Raw genomic sequence first — 21,044 nt, 5'->3', positions numbered from 1 at the left:
TAAGGAAGAGGAGACAGTTCATCATAGGCAAGCCAGGAGGCCAGGTTGGGGGGAGCCAGCTTATCCTGTTGCCATAGCATTTCAGAAGATCATAGAGTTTTAGATCTAGAAAGGGACCTCAGGATCCTGCTATGAGGATGTCCTACTGTGAAGAGGGGCAAATGAGGATGGAAGTGTCTAACAAGGAAGGAACCTTTAGGAAAAGCCTCAGACTTGATACTTAAGCTCACCTTTTCCCTCTACCTCCTCTTCCTCCTCCCCCTCTTTCCTCTTCATCTCAATTTCATATTCCTTTTCGTCCATCACTGTCTCTTCCACCTCTGTACTCGCCTCTTTCTTTTCTTCTCATCTTCCTCTTCAACTTCCTCCTCATCTTTTTCTCCTTCTTTGTCTCCCTTCTCTTCACCTTTCTCTCCCTAACCCTCCTTAGGATATTCACCAACGAAACAAGTTCAGAAGTCAGCACTTGGAACCTGAAAGGTATCTCAAGCCATCCCAGGTAGGGGAAGGCAGATCCCCTAAAATGAGCCTCATCTCCCATTAAACAGATGTCTTGCTAACTTTCTTTTTAACGTTTGTCCTGAATAAGCACTACTCTAGCTGGGGAAATCTCTTTTTATCTTTTTACCACTTCCCTGGAGAATGGTTTACTGGGCCTGTTGAACAGAGGTTTAGCAGTTCACCCAATTCTGTGAATGAAGGTCAGTGAGAGCTGGGGCTAGAAGTCACAGCTCTTGCTTCTCCACTTCTTTCTCTTTCTACAATCTTCTTAATTCTGAAATTTTCATCCATGGACCAGCAGCATATCATGTGGGAGTTGTTTTGTTTTGTTTTTTAGAAATGCAGAACTTCAGGACATACCCTACAGTTACTAAATCAGAATTTTTATTTTAACAAGAACTATCTGTGAAAATTTAAGTTTGAAAAGCCCTGTTATGTATAGATTATATCCCTTTACAGGCACTGCCATTCCTAGAGCAACACATTCTGTGTTTGCCTGGAGCTGTGGAGAGGTAAATAAGCTGAAGAGCCCTGGAATGCAGAGATCACCCCTCAGACATTTGCAGAGGCTAGGCAGGGTCCTGTAGGCAGGGACTCTGGCTCTAAAGGAGGCTGCTGTCATCCAGCTCCAGCTGATTACTGTAAGGTACGAATACTAGCCCAGGTATTATGTCTTCTGATGTCTTAAAAGAAGCTAGAATTCTAGATTATTTTATAAAATATCCTGACTCAAATTATATGTATAATTTATAGTATAGTATAGTATAGTTTAACATCCAACAAACTTAAAGCACTGTGGTGAGCTGTGGCCAGACTTTCTGTTTATAGCCTCTGAAGTAGTCTAGGCTTGTTTGTTTGTTTTTAGCAGGAGGGACTCTTTGTTTAATCACAATCTTACATAGAAGCTTAATGTATTAAACAGATGAAAAAGGAACCACTTTGGTTGAAGTGGGGCCCAGAGATCCTCCCACTCATCCTCCCCCATGTCCCACAGGGCAAGAAGGGCACTCTTTATGTTCTATAAAAGCACAGGTCAGAAAGCATTGAGAAACTCTAACAATACCACTTGACAGATGAAAAGATTGAGTGTCTTGTTCAGCAATTTAGCAGTCACCAGACTTCCAGTCCAGTGCTGTTCTCATCTTGGTTCACTGATTTCTTTGCATGGTGCTCTAGCACAGCCCTCCATTGATGGAAGATTCATTCTATAGCATAGCTGGCAAGTACTCTCCCAGACTTCGCTTGGATGACTTCAATGATGGGAAGATCATCACTTCATAAGTTTGGACATTAACATGTCGGTTTGGCTTAGCTGAAATCTTCAAACAGATACATATTGTTTGTGAGCTCTGTAGGTCCTGAATCTGCCCAAGTGGTTTAAGCAGCACTTCAACCTAGATAGGGGTTAAAACTCCTCATCTAATTGAAATTCCTTATGAAGTTATTTCAGTTCCTGCCTTTGTATTGAAAATGAGTAGTGGGCTAGAACGTAAATTCCTTAGATAGAAAGAAAGTTGTTGGAGGCCAAAGGCATGACATGGGGGACAAAGAAGAGGGAGCTAAAGAGGAAAGAGGTGAGTGCTAGGAAAACGGGTGGTAAACTTGAAGTCATTTATACTAACTTGAGAGTACAGAACCCACGGAAAGCTTAGAGAAGGAGAATAACTACTGCATCCCTAACCACAGTGAAAGGGATATGGTTTTCATCTGTCTGGTCCCTATGGTCAAGCTGAAGTGGCCCTGTGGGGAGGCTGTGGGCCAAGGCTCCTGGCATTCCAAGATGGTTCTTTCTGTAGCAGCCCATTAAGCAGCTTCTCACCCTGTTTCCACACTCTACCTGTTGAGGCCTGAAGAAAGACAAGTATAGCTACTTCCTCCCTGCACTTCCCTGAGCTGCTTGGAGCTTGCTTTAGATGGCTATAGGGTCTAATGAGTCTTTTCTCTGGCCTAGGTCTACAAGGGCACATAGCTGCTTGGAAAACCTAGGAATGAGGAACTGCATTTCCCGGTGAATGACTTAGCTGATACTCCCACAGAGAAAATAGGAGCCCACATGCCCAGCAAATTTTCTTTCCCAAATTAAAAACTCTTTCTGTCCTCAACATCTCTATTAATGTTCTAAATACAGATGAAGATGTTTCCTATTCTTATTTAGGCAAAAAAAATTATCTCAATGACTCCAACATAGAGATAGGAGTTTGGTCTAGAGCCAGGCTTCTCACACTTTAATGTGCACGAGTAACACTCAGAATTTTGTGAAAATACTGATTCTAGTCAGTAGGTCTGAGGTGGGCCTTGGATTCTGCACTTCTAAAAGATCCCAGGTGATGCTGATACTGTTGATCTGGGCCCAAACTTTGAGTAGTAACTAGGGGATAGACAACCTTAGAAATTTATCCAGCTAAATTTTATTTTTCAAAGTCTAAAATAGATTATATTTAATCTATGCATACGTTTACTATTATACTAACATCTTACTTTGAATTTTTGCCTACATTAGCTTATTTGGGATGACATCTATCATGTTTCTCATTTCTTCATCTCCTGCCTTCACAACGCCCAGCTTCTTGGAAGCACATGCTATCTGCCTCTGCCACCCACTATCCCTTCTTTTTGCTTCCATCTCTTGACATTCTGGCCCTGCCTCCTTATCTGACATCATCTCCCACCACTGTCTTATACTATACTATATTCTGCCATGCTGATCTTCTTCTGATGTGTGCACATATCAATCTTATTTTCATCTCTGAATATTTGCTTTTGTCATTTGTTCATGTTTGGAATGCTTTCCCCCTAGATCTTTGCATCAATAATTTCTTCTCATAATTCTGGCATCAACTCAGATGTCACCTCCTAAGAGAAGCCTTCCTTGGCCATTTAGGTAAGACAGTGTCTTTCTTCCTCAGTTACCCTCAATTATGTCACCTAATATATTATTTCTGTAGCTATTCAATACCCAATATTATTTACTGGTTTTTGGGTTCATTGTCTAAATCCGTTCATTAGAAATAAGTCCCTTGAAATTAGAGACCTAGTTTGTCTTGTTTACTACTGTACTCCTACTACCTAGAACAGGACTTGGCATGTAGTAGGTACTTTACACATAATTCTTGGCTGATAGATTGTCTTTCTGGACATTCCTCCTCACTAACTGAGGACTTTAACTCTTGGATTATCACTGTCTTAATCTTTCTCTTGTCTCTCTAACCTCAACACTCCCTATTAGATGGCCTATTCAGCCATGGACTCACTTTCAACAACCTCTTTCCTAACTTCACTAAAGCTGGCAAACTCCTATAGTAATACCTTAGATCTAGGTTTCTTCCAGAATCTTGATTTCAGGCATCTCTTCTCTGATCACTGCCCTACTTTTACATCTCACTTACTCTGGGACGTCTATTCCAACCAACAATTCTTCCACATCATCAAGATCTCCAGTTACTGATCCTACTGTTCCATTAACACTACCCAGTACTCATCATACCTCCTCCTGTCCTCCTTTCTTTGTCCAGTTTAGATCCCCTGGTCCATTATTATAATCACTCCCTTGAAAATATATGCAACTCCATTGTCCATTTATTTTCACATTGTATTTTTCTGGAAAATGTCCCCTAGATTCTACCCAACAACCTATCTTCTCTATATCTGAAGTTAAGCAGCAGAATGGACTGGATAGAAGTCCCACAGCTTGGGTAACTGATTTTGTTTTACCACAAGCTTCAGCTGGGCATGCAACACTTCCTGCAAACACTACAATATGTCACTAATATGTTTGCTTTTTCATTCTCTCTTACACAGGGGTTCTCAACCCTAGTTGCACATTTAGGATCATCTAAGGAATTTATAAAAATCCAGATGCCCAGGCTGTATACCTAATTCTGATGAAGTCATAATCCCTGAAGGTGGGATTTAGAGAGCAATGTTTTGTTTTGTTTTGTTTTTAAACTCCCCTGGTGATTTCAGTTTGCAGCCAAGGTTGAGAACCACTGCTCTCTTTTCTCTGAACCCCATCCTCCCAAACTTCTCAAGGATTTTGCTCCTGCAAGCATCCCCTCTGCTACACCAATGCTTCTTAGACTTTGATTTACATGCAGATCACCTGGGGATCTAGTTAAAATGCAAATTCAGTAGGTCTGAGGTGGAGCCTGAGGTTCTGCATTTATAACAAGTACCCAGATGATGATGATGCTGTTGATCTGTAGACCATGCTTCAAGTAGCAAGGTTTTATATTGTTAGCCTCTCCTCATTCCCATAATCATATAGGCATGCTCCTAACCTCATGTTACAAGAAAAAAAAAATGTTTCCTTGACCTCATATACCCATTCAACTATTACCCTATTTCTCTTATTCCCTTCAGAGCAAAACTTCCCAAAGTGTTTTCTGTACTTATCTCCACTTTACTTCTCATTCACTCTTCAAGTACTCCTGAATGACTTCTGTTACCCTAGTGCCCATGAAGCTACTCTTGTTAAAGCCATCAATGGCAACCATTTTGCCAATACATTGGACATATCTGTCATCATCCATTCAACTTCTCAATGTCATTCCTTAAAACTTTTTTTCACCTGAATGTAATTTCTTCTGATTTCCTACCTTACTGACCACTACTTCTCAGTATTCATTTTTATTCTTTTATTCTTCTTTTTCTATTCAACTCTAGTCAATTGTTGGAGAGCCTCAAGTCTTGGTTCAGGGACCTTTTCTATTTATACTCTCTCCCTGGATGATCACATCCTGTTGTGTAACTTTATTTATTTTTTAAAAAATTTAAAGATTATATATATAGATATATGTATATGTATATATAATGTATATTTTATACATATGTGTGTATATATACACATTTTATATTGTATATTTTATATATATATTTTAAATATATAAATTTTAAAAATTTATTTGATAGAGAAAGCACAGGCAGGGGGAGCAGGAGAGGGAGAAGCAGGCTCCCCGCTGAGCAGAGAGCCTGATAATGTGGGGCTTGATCTCTGGACCCAGGCAGATGCTCATCCTGGGATTGAGAGTTGAGCAGAGGCAGACACTCAACTGACTGAGCCACTCAGGCACTCCCCTGTTGTTTGACTTTAAATACCATCTATGTAATGTACTCTAGTTGAATTTAAATAAAAATGAATGAATAAATAAATACATGAATACATAAATAAATACATCTATATGATGATGACTCTAAAATGTATATTTCCAAGCAGATCTTCTCTCCTGAGTTCCAGGATTGTGTATTCAATTGTCTTTCTTACATCTCCTCTAATATGACTAATTGACAGTTCACAGTTTTTAATACATTCAAAATGGAAGTTTTGATTTCTTTCCCTCCTCAAACCTGCACTTATTCCACTCTTCCTGCATCAGCAAATGGTGCCACCATCTACCTAGTTGCTTAAACCAAAAACCTGGAGTCATCTATAATTCCTCTTTCTGTTCCTTCACACACCACATCCAATCCATTGCCAAGTTGTGATGTTTCTACATCAAAACTACATCCTAAGAATGTTTACCTCTGTTTGCTGTCTTCATTGATCTTACAGTCTATTTACTTCCTCTCTCTCCTGGATGACAGCAACAGCAACAGTTTCAACTTCTTGTCTCTCCTTTAGTCTGTTTACCACCCAGGACACTTTTTAGAAATGTAAATCAAATCAATTTATTCTCTCCCTTAAACCCAATCAATTCCCTCCCTTCTCTTTCTGTTGTCCTTAGATTAAAATACAAATTTTCTGGTATGACTTTCAAGGCTTTATGTGACCGGGTTTCTGCCAAGTTTGTTTCCTATAACTCTCTCCCTTTCTCTCCAGGTTTCAGACTCATTGTGCTTCTAACTCCTGGGACACTAAGCCCATTCAAACCTTTGGACTTTGGACTTTGTTTTCTGTGCCTAGAAAAATTTCTCCCTACCTCTTTATTTGGCTGGCTTATTTTAAGCCTGTAGGCCTCAACTAAATGTCATCTCCTTGGAGAATCATTCTTTACCTAAATTCTCTCTTCCCTCCCCCACTATCTTTTCACTTTCTTTCATAGCACTTATTACTTATCACCATCTGTATTAACACATTTATTTATTTACCTTATTTACTTGTTACTTTTAAATTTACAAGAGAATGAATAAGAATAGGTAGTGATCTATGTACTAAATAATATCATTTTTTCAAAACAACATGGGTTATAGTACAGATGTCAGGCTTAGGCTTTCAATACTAGCGTTATTGTAGTTGTATACTTCTAATTTTTGTCCTTTTTCTTACTATTGCATTCCACTCACTGTTGAGAATCAAGAGCTGAGTTTTCAGTCTAGCTCAGCCACAAATTTTATGACTTTGGAAATCCCTTTCATTCCTAGGGGGTATATTTTTTCATTTATAAAATAATAATGTTGGAAGAGATAATCTTTAAGATCTTGCCAACTCTGATTTATGGATAATTGATTGCTTAACACTATTAAGTATATGAAAATTAGTGTGTTCATTGTTATGGTTGGGGAACCTGAGACACAAAGAAACTGGGTACTGTTGCAGGTTACCCATCAGTATGGAATTCAGCTTTTCACTCAGTTCTGCACACAGGTAAAGACCAGCTTAGGCTGGTGCCTCTGGCCCCCAGAAGCCTGCCTCTGCCCTCCAGAAGCCTGCCTCTGGGCTTCTTGTATTACTGTGGACTCAAATAAAAAGAATGTGGTAGACAGGGGACTTAACTAAGACTGTCTTGCTCCTTAAGCTGCTCATGGTTGATGAGAGGACAGCATTGGGCACTTGTCCACTAGAGATTTGGTGCCAGGCTAAGTACAAAATGGGCTCCTAGGAGATCGCAGGGCTTTAAGGGAGATATCTGGGACAAGGAGATTGTGGAAACCCCTTTTCCAAATTTCTGTTATCCTGCCCTAAATGTTTACTCGTTGCCAGGCCCTGTGGTAGATAGTTTTTCTCCACTGATGAATTCATCAAATCTTATGAAGCAGGCACTTTTATTATCCCTATTTTACGATAAGGAAACTTTCAAGATACAGGACATTAAATAACTTTCTCCAGTAAGTAACAAAGCCAATAATTGAATCCAAGCAGTTCTGGCACCAGAGCTTTTACTCTTACCTACTATATCATATCACCTCTAACTGGTCGTAGGTATGTAAGACATACAGAATTCAATAGCCTCTATACTTCTGGGATGAACATTTATTCTTCAGAAAGAGTTTCTAGGCACAAACATTAACATTAACACAGGGCTGTCTGCTCTTGGATCTATTCTCCACTCTTCTTTTTCACACTAAATTTCTTAGGCTTTCTTGTCCTCTCACTTCTTTTGTCCAATGAGAGACACCTGAGGGAGACTTGTGAGCAGGTAGAAGGAAGAATCTGGGTATTACCTTTACTTCCCACCCCTGTGCTTCAGAGAGATATATTTTGGAAATGGCTGTATCTCCTACACAATTCCAGCATCTGCTTAACTACTCCTCCATTCACGGCTTCTGAACCATCAAGCCACCCACCCCTTGCTTTTAGTTTCAGTTTAGCACCAGTTTCTCGGTCCTGGCAACATTATCTTTCCCATTATCTATCTAGCCCTAGGGGTGGTAGCAGTTTTTTGTGGTTGTTAAATGTTGGCTTTCCTCACCATCTCCTGTTTGATTTTTAGCTCTGCAGGTAAGATATATTTCCTATATTAAATGATCCCTCTTTAAAAGATCTAGGGTTGTTTCTATTTTCTTGAATGGATTATGAATGATATAGTTGTCTATAACTTGTTATCTATAGTTGTCTATAACTTCTACAATCCCAGGACTATTCACTATCACATAAATTAGTCCATAATCTTTGAAAGTATCATAACCTTTAATTATCCTGTTGTTTACTTATTTGTTGTCTATTTTTCCTCCATTCAAAATAGATTTTAAAGTCCATGAAGAACTCTGTCTTGCATCCTGACCATCTATCACAATTCTTGGTACATAGGGATTCAATATTATTGAATGAATGCATCCATCAAAAATATCCAAGTTTTTTTTTAAGATTTCATTTATATATTTGACAGACAGAGATCACAAATAGGCAGAGAGGCAGGCAGAGAGGGAGGGGGAGGCAGGCTTCCCGCTGAGCAGAGAGCCCCATGCGGGGCTCATCCCAGGACCCAGGGATCATGACCTGAGCTGAAGGCAGAGGCTTAACCCACTAAGAAGCCACCCAGGCACCCCTATCCAAGTTTTTATTAGATATCTCCTATGTAACAGTCAGCACTGTAGGAAATACCAAGGTGAGTGATTCATTGCCCTGATTTAAAAACAACAACAACAAAAAAACCACAAAAAAACCCACAACAACTTATAATTTTATTTAGCTGTGCTACCTTGGGCAAAGATCTTTCAATCTTCGGGCTTCAGTGTTTATGTATTTAACAGGGGGCTAATTAACACTCCCTGTCATGTTCTTCTTACAGGGTAACTGTAAGGACTACAAGGAATAATAATGGGTGTGAATGTGACCAACAATGTCAACACTCAGCAGTTTAAGTGTCAGCCTGGGTTGCATTGCCCAGATTTAGGGACATTATTAAGAGGTGGGTCGTTTCTCCGTTTGCCTGTTTTGCTGATGTTCTTTTGACTCATCCTCAGCAAAATAATTAAACGGAAAATTCATCCATCAACAAGCTACCTTTCACATTCCTGAGGATGTGAAGTAAAATCCTGGAATGGTTTGTGTGTCCGCCTGCGCGCGCGCCGCAGGGGTGCGCACGCGCGCCGGCGCGCTTGCGTTAGCAAAAAGAAGCTTGGAAAGCTGCAGAGGGTAAAGTTGAGGCTTTATCTTTTTTATGTGACCTTAGATAGGTCTCTTCCATTTTCTAAACCTCCATTTATTTATCTGTAAAATGAAGATACTAATGCCTGTGTTCACAGGGTTGTTCTGAGAAACGAAAGTAATGAGGATGAAAGCCCCAGAAGAGTACACAATAGGAGAGAGGATCAGAGGGGAGTATGCAGAGGGAGGATTGGGGGAAGGGAGGCAAGAGACTGTTGGCATGGCTCCACTGGGGCGGGATCTTATTATTTCAGAGGCTGGCCCAACACCTCTGGCAACTTTAGAGAGGACTTTTAGCTGACTCGACACAACTGACACAACTGGGGAGCCCCACAATAAACAGCATCTAACTACAGCACGGGTGGGGAGGGAGGAAGAGGTGGCCTCCGCCTATTCCTCATTGAAGGTCATTTTCACCCACCCTCTCCTTGCACCCCACTTCCCAGTTCTGAAGCCTTGGCAGGGGACAAAGGCAGTTGGTTGGGACCCTCCTCCTACGCTTCTCCCAGTCAAGCACCTCTGGAGCTGGAGGGCGGAGAGGCAGAGCCTGCCAGCAGGGAAGGAACAACCTGACTGAAGGGGAGGTCCGGGGCGGAGGGGATTGGGCTGTAGGGCTGTGGAGGAGGGGAGGCGGAGGGGGCGCTTGGGCTTTCATTCGATCCAGCCCTGCCAGCCCAGCCTGCCTGAGACTACCGGCGCCAACCACGCAGGCCTCAGAGAAGCCGGACTTCACGGGCACCATGCAGTGGATAAGGGGCGGATCAGGAATGGTGAGTGCATATAACCTCTGCTTACCCTCCCTGAACCTCAGTCCCCTAGCCCCACCCCGGGCTTCTTCACCCTCCGCCGCCCTGCAGTAAGCCCCCTGGCTTCTGCCCACCGCCCTCTCTGCCACTGTCCTTGAGACAGTAGCGAGCTTGCTGTGGCCATTTTAGGAGCCCTTGTTCAATCGCCTGCTGAAGAAAGACCCCTCCCATCCCCCTCTGCATTCCTATCCACACCCCCCATTGGGGTGTAATGAGAGTGGGGGTTACCTGGAAGGCGAAGAGGGCAAGGGGGGCTGGCAGAGGGTCTCCCTGGGAACAGTGAGTCTTGAAGGTGCCGGTGAGCTGCTATGGGTTTGGGAGGGAGGGGGTAATCAAAAAGCCTGGGATTGTGGAGAAGGCTGTATGGAAGAGCTTCATGGTCCCCCAAATAGGCTGCATGTACCCCTTCACCCTGGCCAGTCTCAGGGCTTGAGGGCCAGGGAGTGACTCTCAAGGATGCTGCATAGGGGGGCCCTGGAGCTTTTTCTTGCCTGGGCTGGAGTCACCCTGTCCACTCGGGGTTTTGTAAAGGAGAGAGACCTGCAGAAACCCTCATCCTGGAAATGTGTCTGAGCCCTATTCAGTTAGAAGAGCTCTTTCTCATTCCCACCCCCCATCTAAGGAGTGTGTGCTTGTGTGTGTGTGTTTAGTATTATCTTCCAACAGTTCATTCTATTGTATGGTGCTCCCTTCTCCACCTGGAGACCTTGGAATGACTTCCCTTGAAGAGAGGAAATGGTGGCTGCATCATGATGCGTCTCTCACTCAGCCAGGGGTAGCTCAAGTCTGGTCAGAGACTCTGGGGGGTTGGAGGCATGGGCGAGAGGGTCTTAGAGGGCAGTTGGGTTGGGGTAGCAGCAGTTGTTGGCAATCTTAGCCCACACTTCTGCACTGCCAGCCACAGCCCACAGCTGAAGGAAAGTAGCCTGAAGCAGTTAGGTAAAAACTGATATTTAACTATTTTTTTTCCTCCTGTTCTGGAAGGGAAGAGGAATTTGGTATGGATTAGGACTGTATTCAGAGGAGCTGTCCTCCTTTCCTCATGGTTTCCTTAGGATTCTATTTCACTGATTCTTGAATGCAACCAGTTTATATTCCTATATGCCAGAGCTTTAAGAGACTCTTTTCAGACTTCTCTCCTTCCCTGGGGTCCCATCAAAGCTGTTTCAAATGTTTGTAGAACCAGAAAAGACCTTCAAGTCCTTGTCATCCATTCAGGAAAGCTGCAGCCCAGAGAATGGGAGAGACTTGCCCAGGGCCACACAGTTCCATGAAGGCAAAATTGTGTCTAGCACAGGAGTCTTCTGTATTTTTATCATTGTCCCTCTCCACTGCTTCACAAAATCATCAGTTCAAGTGGTGCTGATAGGCAGAGAGGAACAAATAGTAATGATCTTGGGAAACACTTCTTTCAGGATGAACTAATGCCATGAAATTTGCCTGAAAAACAAAACAAAACAAAAACAAAACATGACACTCCTGGTATTTCTTGTAGCTGAGTATGGGTGAGACCTCCCACCTCTTCTAAATATATTTTAGTATAGGGGTCCAGAGCCACCCATTGACAACAGATTACATTAGTGGGAGAAATCTGAAGTTTTGCCAATTATGTGTGAGAGAAAGGAGGGAATAATAGATACCTTGTAGAGACTATAGAATTAAAGATTGATTGATGGGGAATTCTTACAATATTTTTAGGGGACATTAGTGGTGAATATTATATGATGAAAGCATTTATTTAATCATTTGCCAGAATTCAAGAAAATTTATTCCAGTCTGGAGGCAGGAAACCTCTAGTTTTGGCCCTGCTATTGTTTTGATAGGAATGTTTGAATCTCAGTTTTCTCACCTGTTAAATGGGGCTATTAATGATGACCAAAATTCCTTGGAGATCTGAGATTCCAGATTCCTAAAAGTAAATGTTGGACAAAATGTAACTAGTGGCTCACTTTGGAAAAAAATAGTTATTATTTGTTTAGCAACCATTTCATAATGTGGCCAGTCAAAAGGTCTTTACTCCTTGTTTTTTTCATTTGCAAAGTGCTTGAAATTTATACTAGGCTTTTTATAACAGTGCGATTTCTTTTTAGAACATTTGACTACTTTAACTGATGGCACGTGTCACATGTGAAAGAAAGTCCTTGAACATGAAACACCAGTAGGGATTTTACAGAATAAAATCTGTCTCAGTAGAGAGTGTTAAAAAAAACCTTTGAGTTCACTTTTGATAGTAAATTGTTTAGTATATTTATTCATAACTTCTCTTTGCAATGCAGTTTGTGCTGAGTTAGGCCTTGAGTAGAAAGACCAGTGGTCTCAGAGTCACAAGTCTGAGGCTGAAGTCCTGGCTTTTATACTTCTCAGCTCTGAAACACTTACCAATTGTCAGACTTCTTTCATCTCAGTTTTCTCATGTATAAAATGGGTGTAAAATACATTATTTCACAGGTGTTATTGAAGTTGTTAATTCATTAAAAATATGGAGTATCTACTATGAGTTGGCACTGATTTTGGTGCTGGGGAGATAGCAGTGAGCAAAAACAAGTTTTCCATTCTCATGGATCTTACATTCTGGGAGTTGGGTGTTCACTAAACAATTACAAAAATTAATATGACAGGAGGTGCTAAGCACTAAGAAGAAAAAGAAAACCTGGTAAAAGAATAGAGAGAAATAGGGGATGTGATGATATATTAGACAGATTGATTTAGAGTCTATCTGATTAAGATAGATGTGTAGGAAATAAAGAAACAAGCTCTGTGCAGATATTTAGAAGAGGGTTCTAGACATAAGAAACAGCTGGAGAAGGGGGCTGGAGAGAGGTAGAGGACAACTGGCTTGTTTAAGGAACAGCATGGAAGTCATTTTCCCTGGGGACATTTAATCTGAGTGAGATGGGTAGCTTTTAGAAGGTTTGAATATATAAGGAACATGATCTGCCTTAAAATTTAACAGAATAAATTGAGTGAAACAAAGGTAAAAGGTGTAAGGAGGCTCTTAAAATAGTTCAGGTTAGAGGGGATGGTGGCTTGGACAAGGGTAAAATGGCTATACCCAGAGTCATTTGTAGATACTTTGTGTCTTTTTCCTTTCATCACCCATCTGATTCTCATACAGCTGAGTGTGGGTCGAGAATGAATGAAGAATGGGTAGATGTAGGCAAGGACATTTCATCTCTAAGTCAATGATCAAATGATCTGCTTTGGGTTCCTGGCCTCTGATGGGGCTAATTGAGGGTTGGTTCTATGTGAATTACCAGCAAGCCAGTTCCTTGCTTTCTAAAATTTTGTACAATAAGATTAATTATATTATTACTACTTTAGAGATGTGGTATACTTAGCATATGTGATATCTGGAATAACTCATTTTAATATGCTCATTTATATGACAAAAGTATTTTCAATAATAATCATGTAGTAATAATTATTTTATTGTTTTGATTTTAATTTTTAAATAATTAATAATGAAAAAGTGGAATGAACTTCAGTTTAAAAGATAATTAAATTCAGTAACATCTCACATATAACCTAAAATGTGCACTTACTAAACACAAATAGTACACATTGCAGTTTGTATTATTTTTGCTGTTTTAAATTTTAAGCACAAATAAAAACTCCAGTTGGTCAAATAGAATGACAGAATTGTAGTGACTTACATTCTGTTTCTTTGACTTTATAAACAGTGCTATCATTGTTTACTTTGAACCTACTCTTTAAATGATGAAACATGTAATACCAGAGGGATTGCAGACATGAAATTCACCCAAAGCTACCTTGAATAATTCTAAAACTTTGCAAGTGAAAGGAAATGAGGGAACACATGTAAAGTCTGTGTATATGGTGGTGGTGTGGGGGGCACAACTGAATTCACTTTCTTGTAGAAAGCAGTGTTATTAAAGGATAAGTAATATAAGGTGATGATTTAAAACTCAATAATAACAACAGTAGCTTAGAACTTTGACCAACAAAAGGTTTTCTATAGAGAGGAGTATGCTATTATGGGCATTGCTTAAAATTACTGATTCATAGTGATAAAAATAATTTGACTTTTCATCTTTAAAAAAATTCTATAGATAGTACACCCCCCCATTGCCTGCACTGAGAGTTGCCCACTTCCACTGTCCCACATTTAGTATGCCACTGCTTTGGAGAATATGAAATCATAGACTAAATTCAATGCCAAATTTCATGTGACCTTTATAAAATCCACAATGTTGGAGTTGGTAGAAACCTCTGCATAGGTAAGATAAAATGGCCAATTAGTAAGTTTGATAGTTGGCTTGATTCTGCTATGAATAACAGAGATCTAACTACACTGGCTTAAAACACACAGGTTTTATTTCACATAAAGGAAGTCAGGAGATAGGCATACTAGGGCCAGTATGGCAACTTCATGAAGCTTTTAGGAACATCTCTCCTGCACTATCCGAGCATTTGGCTTTCATTGTTGAGGTTGCTCAATGGTCCCAAGATAGGTGTGGAAGCTCCAGAACATCTGTTAACATCCACAATTTAAGAAACAGGAAGGTTAAAAGAAGAGGAAAAGAACTTCGCTATCCTTTTTAAAGAAATCTTCCTAAAGGTCCTATTTAATATTTCTACTTATATCTCATTGGTCAGTACTGAGTCACAAGAATGTTTCCAGCTGCAAGGGAAACTTGGGAAAGTAGTCATGTAAACTGGGTGGCAGTGTGCACAGCCAACAATCAGGGGCAAAGTTTCTGATACAAAGGAAGAAGAGGAGAGTGGGCTGTGGAAGACAGTCTACAGTCATTGCCACAGTTAATTCACGTGTATACCTGCCAGTGTAAAAACGCAGAGTCTCAGGACTTAATTTGGCTTTGGAATGAGCCATAGACTAATTGATGCTGCCATAGTCAAAATACTGCCATTAATCTGGTGAAAGATCAATTAAGATGTGACATACCCTAGTCTTCCTTTGCTTCCTACTAGTGACAGAGTCTTCTTTTGGGACCAGATGAATAAGGATATCCCTTCCAGAAATGGGGAATGCAAAATGAGGACTAGTGTTTAGGAAAGAGGTGGAGAGAGGAGATGGCAAGTACAGTATGAGCCATGTTGAGTCTGAGATGCTTGGATAGCCATGTATGGGGCATATCCAATAAGCAGTGTGTGACCTCTGTATCAAACTCAGTGAATTGGGAGGTATTAGTGACAGTTGAAGTTCTGACAATAGATATATTTCAAAATGCAGTTCAGCCTGGGTAAATGAGGGGTGGGGACAAAATTTGAGCCTCCTCCTTTTTTGAGGTGTTCTCTTAAACTAGAACAGATCCAGTCCGCTCTGTTATCTACTTTCCAGAATTTGATGGCAAGTATAGTTTCAGGCTTTATTCTTTATAATACTTATGTTACTTCTGGGATGCCTCAGGTATAATGTCTAAGCTGACGGACACTGGGATAATTTAATCCAAGTCCTTAGATCACGGGTCAGCAAACTACAGTCTGCTGGTCAAATCCAGCCTACAGACTAAGAATGGTTTTTATATTTTTAAATAGCTGGAAAAAAGATTGGAAAAAAATAATACTTTGTGACATATATATGAAATTATATGAAAATTTATATGAAATTCAAATCTCAGTGTGCATAAATTAAGTTTTATGGGAACACAGCCATGCCCATTCTGCTTTTATGATACAAAGGCAGAGTTGAGTAGTTGTCAGAGACCACATAGCCTGCAAAGCTTACAACATTCACTATTTGACCCATTATAGAAAAGGTTAGCAGACCCCTTCCTGAATGCCCCTCAGTAACTGGGAAAAGAATCCGCATATCTCAATTCTCAGTTAAATGTGCCTTCTGTACTCTTTATTAGTAGGGGGCAAGGGAAGGGAAGCTCACATGTTATATGTCAGTTACACTAAATGTAATCTCAGTCAATCCTCACATTAGCCCCTACAAAATGGGTTTTAATATCCACATTTGTTAGTTTATAAGGTCTTGTAACAAATATTTGCTGAGCATATACCATGTGATATATAGGTACTCTTCTAGTGATCGGGGATATAGCAGGGAATGAAACAGAAAAATATCCCTGCCCTCTGGGAGTTCATAGCCTAGTCTGGTTTAGAAACAGGGATAGAGAGTTTAAGTACCTTGCTCAGGGGTAACTAAAGGGCAGCATCAGATTTCAAATCAAGATCTGATTTTAAAAACCTTACTCTTTACACAACCCACTCACCCAGCTACAACCCATTCACCCCATCCCTCTATCCATTCCTCAGCCGCTCATTGATTTACTCACCCATGCACACATCAATTTAGTTGGTCCATCCATCAGTTCATACATTAATCCAAGGTATTTATTGATTATTTATAAACCGCTAGGTGCTGGTGATAACAGGCAGAGTTATCTAGCTTTCATCACTCCATTTTGGTATTAGCAACATTGTATAACGTTTGGGAGCATAGACCCTGGAACCAGATTCCCTGAATTCAAATACTTGCTCTGGCCGCTTACTGTCTGTGTGGTCTTGGGCAGCCTACTTAACCCCTCAGGGTCCTCATTTTTAAAGTTGGGAAGATAGTAGTAGTTATAGTGTTGCTGTGAAGATTAAATGAGTGGATGCATATAAGGTACTTTGAACAATGCCTGGAGGAGAGTAAAAGCTATATAAATATTTATTGTTTTAATTTTAATATTCCCTTCAGAGCCCGAGCCCATCCCATTTGGCTCAGAACCACAGCTTCATTTGTTTGCAATTGCCAACTAATCATATAACATTCTTCAGGGTCCTTCTAGCTAATGTGAAAATAAATTTAGGTCAATACTTAATAACAACTCAATATGTTCCCTTCCCCATGTAATAGATGCATGACAAAATTTATTTACCCTAAATAGGCAATATATGCACATGGCACAAAATTCAAAGAGCAGGGAAGGGATTGAGGTAAAAATTGTTTTCATAAATTTTTTTCTTTTTTTTTTTTTCTGCCCCTGGTTCTTGGTTGCACGGTCTACAGACAGCTACTGTCGTATGCTTCTTAAGTGTTTGCATAGATATATCCTACACCTTTTCAAGCATTTACATATATATATATATATATATATATATATATGCACACACACACACGTCTTTTCTTTATACAGTTAGCATATTCAACAGTTCTGTTCTTGCCTGTTTTTCAATTAATAATACTCTTGAAGATTATTGCATACCATTACCTGCAGATATGCCTCTTTTTGTATGGCTTCATAGGATTCTACTGTGTCCTTTATTGATCTCCAGTCATTTGCCATGATAAACAATGCTGCAATGGATTTTAACAGGCCATTTAAGAAAATGAATGTTTACCAAGCAGCTACTTCCAGGGCACTATCTCAACCTGAGGTATGGGATAGTCAAGACAAGATTACTTTATGCTTTCAGGAGCTTATAATTCAGTAGGAGAGATAAAAGTCAGCCTGGGTAAAATGCTATAGAAGGTACAAAGACGGTGATATGAGTACAGTAGAGCAAATACATGGTTGAGGGGATTCAGAGGATTGGGCATGACTTCCTAGAATAGAAGTATTTAAGCTTTACTGTCAAGCCTTTCAGATAATAGAGTTGGCCTGGTGTGGAGAGTAGACATAGGTGAAACAAAAAATGTTCCCAGCAGATAGAACAATATTAGACAAAGAACTGAGGCATGAAAATGATAGTATGTTCTGGAAATACAATATGGGTGCTCTGGTGTGGCTGGATCCAGTAATTATGGCAAGATGAACTGGGACTACATCAAGCAAGACCTTGAATCCTTGAATGCCAGACTCAAAAGTTTTGCCTGGTTAGAAAGGGCAATGACATGATAAGACTGAGTGATGGAGGGTTCCTTTCATTGCACAAATGGAGAGGTAAGAGAATGGGAGAAGTTGCCTTGATAGCTGGAGGTAGTACACACACACACACACACACACACGTGCACGCGCACGCAATTCTAGCCCAAGCTGTCAGGCAGGAGGAGTTCCCTTTTAGCATTTTTGTTTTATTCAGGTATTCAATTGATTGGATGGGACACATCCACATTGGAGAGGACACTCTGCTTTACTCAGTCTATAGATTCAGATGTTAATCTCATCCAGAAACACCCAGAATAATGTTTAACCAAATATCTGGGTACCCTGTGGCCCAGTCTAGCTCAAGTTGATACATAAAATTAACCATCACATAGCCTTGCTTATCTTCTGAGTCTGCTGTGAGAATCAGATCAGTGAATAGACAGGAAAGGGCTGTGTGATCTCTGCTATTTTCCACCCATGTAAGGAGTAATTAGTATGACGGGACGGAAGGGTATACACTTGGGTGGGCAGAATACAATCTTTTCTTCTTCCCTGAATTCAGGCCTCAGAAGACCAGACCTAACTTTTTGCTGAGTGTTAAGAGATGCAATAAGAATTTCATTCACGGGGTGCCTGGGTAGCTCAGTGGGTTAAGCCTCTGCCTTAGGCTCAGGTCATGATCTCAGGGCCTGGGATCGAGACCCACATCAGGCTCTCCACTCAGCAGGGAGCCTGCTTCCCCTCTCTCTCTGCCGGCTGCTCTGCCTACTTGTCTTTCTCTCTGTCAAATAAATAAATAACATCTTTTAAAAAAAGGATTTCATTCACAAGGGACAAATCCTCCCCCCTAAGGCTGAAGCTTCCTGAATTCTCTGCTTGAGAGACTGAGAAAGGCCCCAAATACATGACATGATGGAAGGAACTTCTTAGGAGCCCATTGCTTTGAGAAGTTTTCTCGTCATGCTCTTTTTGATGTGTCTATGTGTGTGTTAGAACATGACTAGTTCTGCAAGTGATTAAGCTGTTCAGTAATGGAAACCAGGCAGTTGGTAGAAATAAATGCATTCAGCTAGGTCTAAGAAGCCCTGTTGTCATGAGAAAACATTTTGTCAAAGAGTCTCAGGGAAGTGACATTAAGTTGAGTCAACCATGTAAAGATTCTGGGAAAGATCCTAATAACTGGATTAAAAAAAAAAACAGACAATGAGGTTTGTGGGGAGTTTGGGGGAGGCAGCAGGAATAACATGTATGAAGTCATTGAGGTTGAAATAATCTACTATTCTTGAGGGATAGAAAAAAGGCCAGTATGATTGGAGCACAAGGAGAGAGGGACATGTGGCATGACAGAATGGTAGAGAGTCAGGCAGGGACCAGCTCACACAGGGCCTTGTAGGCCCAGGGAGGGTGTGTATCAGCTATCCTCAAAGATAGCATGGTTCCATGGATAATAGCACATACTCTGGAACTAGACTGCCAAGGTTCAAATTTTGATTCCGCTACTTAGTTTTGTGGCGATGAGCATGTTCTCTAAACTTTCTGTGCCTCAGATATACCCTCTCAAAAATGGAGTTAATAATGGTACTACCCATAGTGTTATGGGGATTGAGTTAATAAGCTTGGAGTATGTGACAGTGCTGGACACTGGCAAGGGCTATTTATTCTAAGTACAATAGGAAGCATTTGAAGTGGTGGAATTATTGGGTTGACTTATTAATCTGAGAAGCTGACTTTTACAAACTCTATAGAAAGTGGATTAAGGAGGACAAAAGTGGAGATGGCAAGCCCAATGAACAGATTGCTGCAGAAATGAAGTCAGTGAAGTTGGAGAGAGAGAGAAAATTTAACATCAATTCTGGAGATAGAATCAATGGTAATTGCTGCTGGATTGATTGAAAGAGGTGTAGGACAGGAAGGAAACAAGGAGGATGATCCTTAAGCTTCTGGTTCCGCCACTGACTAGCCATGTAATTGTGGGCAAGGGATTTAACCATTCTAATCTTTAGTTTCCTTTTGTATTAGTCAGTGTTCTCCAGAGAAACAGTAGCAACAGGGTGTGCATGTGTGTGTGTCTAGAGGAAGGGGAGTGAGATTTTAAGGAATTTGTTCATGTGAATATAGAGGTACATGTCCAAAACCTGTGGGGGTAGGCCAGCAAAGCTAAGGGTTGCAGTCTGAGTCCAAAGGCAGTCTGCTGGCAGAATTCTTTCTTGCTTAGGGGAGTTCAGTCTTTGCTCTATTAAAGCCTTCAACTGATTAGATTAGCCCCACTCAGATTATGGAATATTATTTTATTTGAAGTCCACTGATTAAGTGTTAATTTCATCAAAAATACCTTCACAGAAATATTCAGAATAACGTTTGACCAAACATCTGGGCATCAAGGCCCACTCAAGTTGACACATAAAATTAACCACAGTACCTTATCTATGAAAATTGGTTATTGGTACTATGTGAGGATGAAATGACTTAATCCATGTAAAGCACTTGGTACAGTGTCTTTCACATAGCAAGGGCTCAGTTGATGATAACCTTTATTATTTTAATACAATAATAATTTCTCACATTTCTTTGGTGTTTTGCATTTTCAAAGCACCTTCACACATATGAATTGATATAAAGTCTCACAACAGTGTTTGTACTTTAAAGTTGGGGAAACTAAACCTGGGAGAGATGAAATATCTTCTCCACTCACCTATCTCCAAATGGAGCCAGGATGAGACATAGGTCTGTAACTTTATAGTAACTCTTCAAGCATTCGTCTCCTCACTTGCCAGAAGTGGATGTTTGCCTGACATCCTTCATTCCAGAGGTGAGGGGTACAAGTGATAGGATCATGAATGCAATAAGGCTTGAGAAAAATAGCTGATGTTTACCAGGCCAGCATTTATTTTGTGCCAGGCACTTTTCAAAGTGTTTTGCACGTGTATCTAACTTTTTCCAAATATCCTATGAGGCAGACACAATTCTGTGGGACTCTCAGGCCACATACCGAGAATTCAAATAACTTTTTCTCCTTTCTCCCTCACCACTATATAGTCCAGGGATGGTGAAAACTCAGGGAAACCTTTTGAGTGTTTGTGAGTTTTGGGAGGTGTAAAGGGCAATGAGTCCTGACAGAGCACCTTTTCTGTACATAGCAAACACTCTGAATAT

General features: G+C 40.5%; 1 protein-coding gene across 3 annotated transcripts in view; it reads left to right on the top strand.

Annotated features, from left to right (window-relative positions):
* Positions 1-9,775: 9,775 nt before the first annotated feature.
* The window catches only part of ARHGEF9 (Cdc42 guanine nucleotide exchange factor 9), a 235,655-nt gene continuing 224,386 nt past the window's right edge, over positions 9,776-21,044 (top strand). Inside the window, exon 1 of one of the 3 annotated variants that reach the window (XM_044234616.1) lies at positions 9,776-10,074. In XM_044234616.1, coding sequence (XP_044090551.1) covers positions 10,045-10,074 — 30 coding nt within the window. In that variant the 5' untranslated portion in view covers positions 9,776-10,044. The remainder of the gene's footprint in view (positions 10,075-21,044) is intronic. The other 2 variants (XM_044234621.1, XM_044234620.1) reach the window with 2 other exon arrangements.

Source organism: Neovison vison, chromosome X (assembly GCF_020171115.1).
Source record: "Neovison vison isolate M4711 chromosome X, ASM_NN_V1, whole genome shotgun sequence".
NCBI lineage: Eukaryota > Metazoa > Chordata > Mammalia > Carnivora > Mustelidae > Neogale > Neogale vison.
This window is presented reverse-complemented; position numbering and strand designations above follow the sequence as displayed.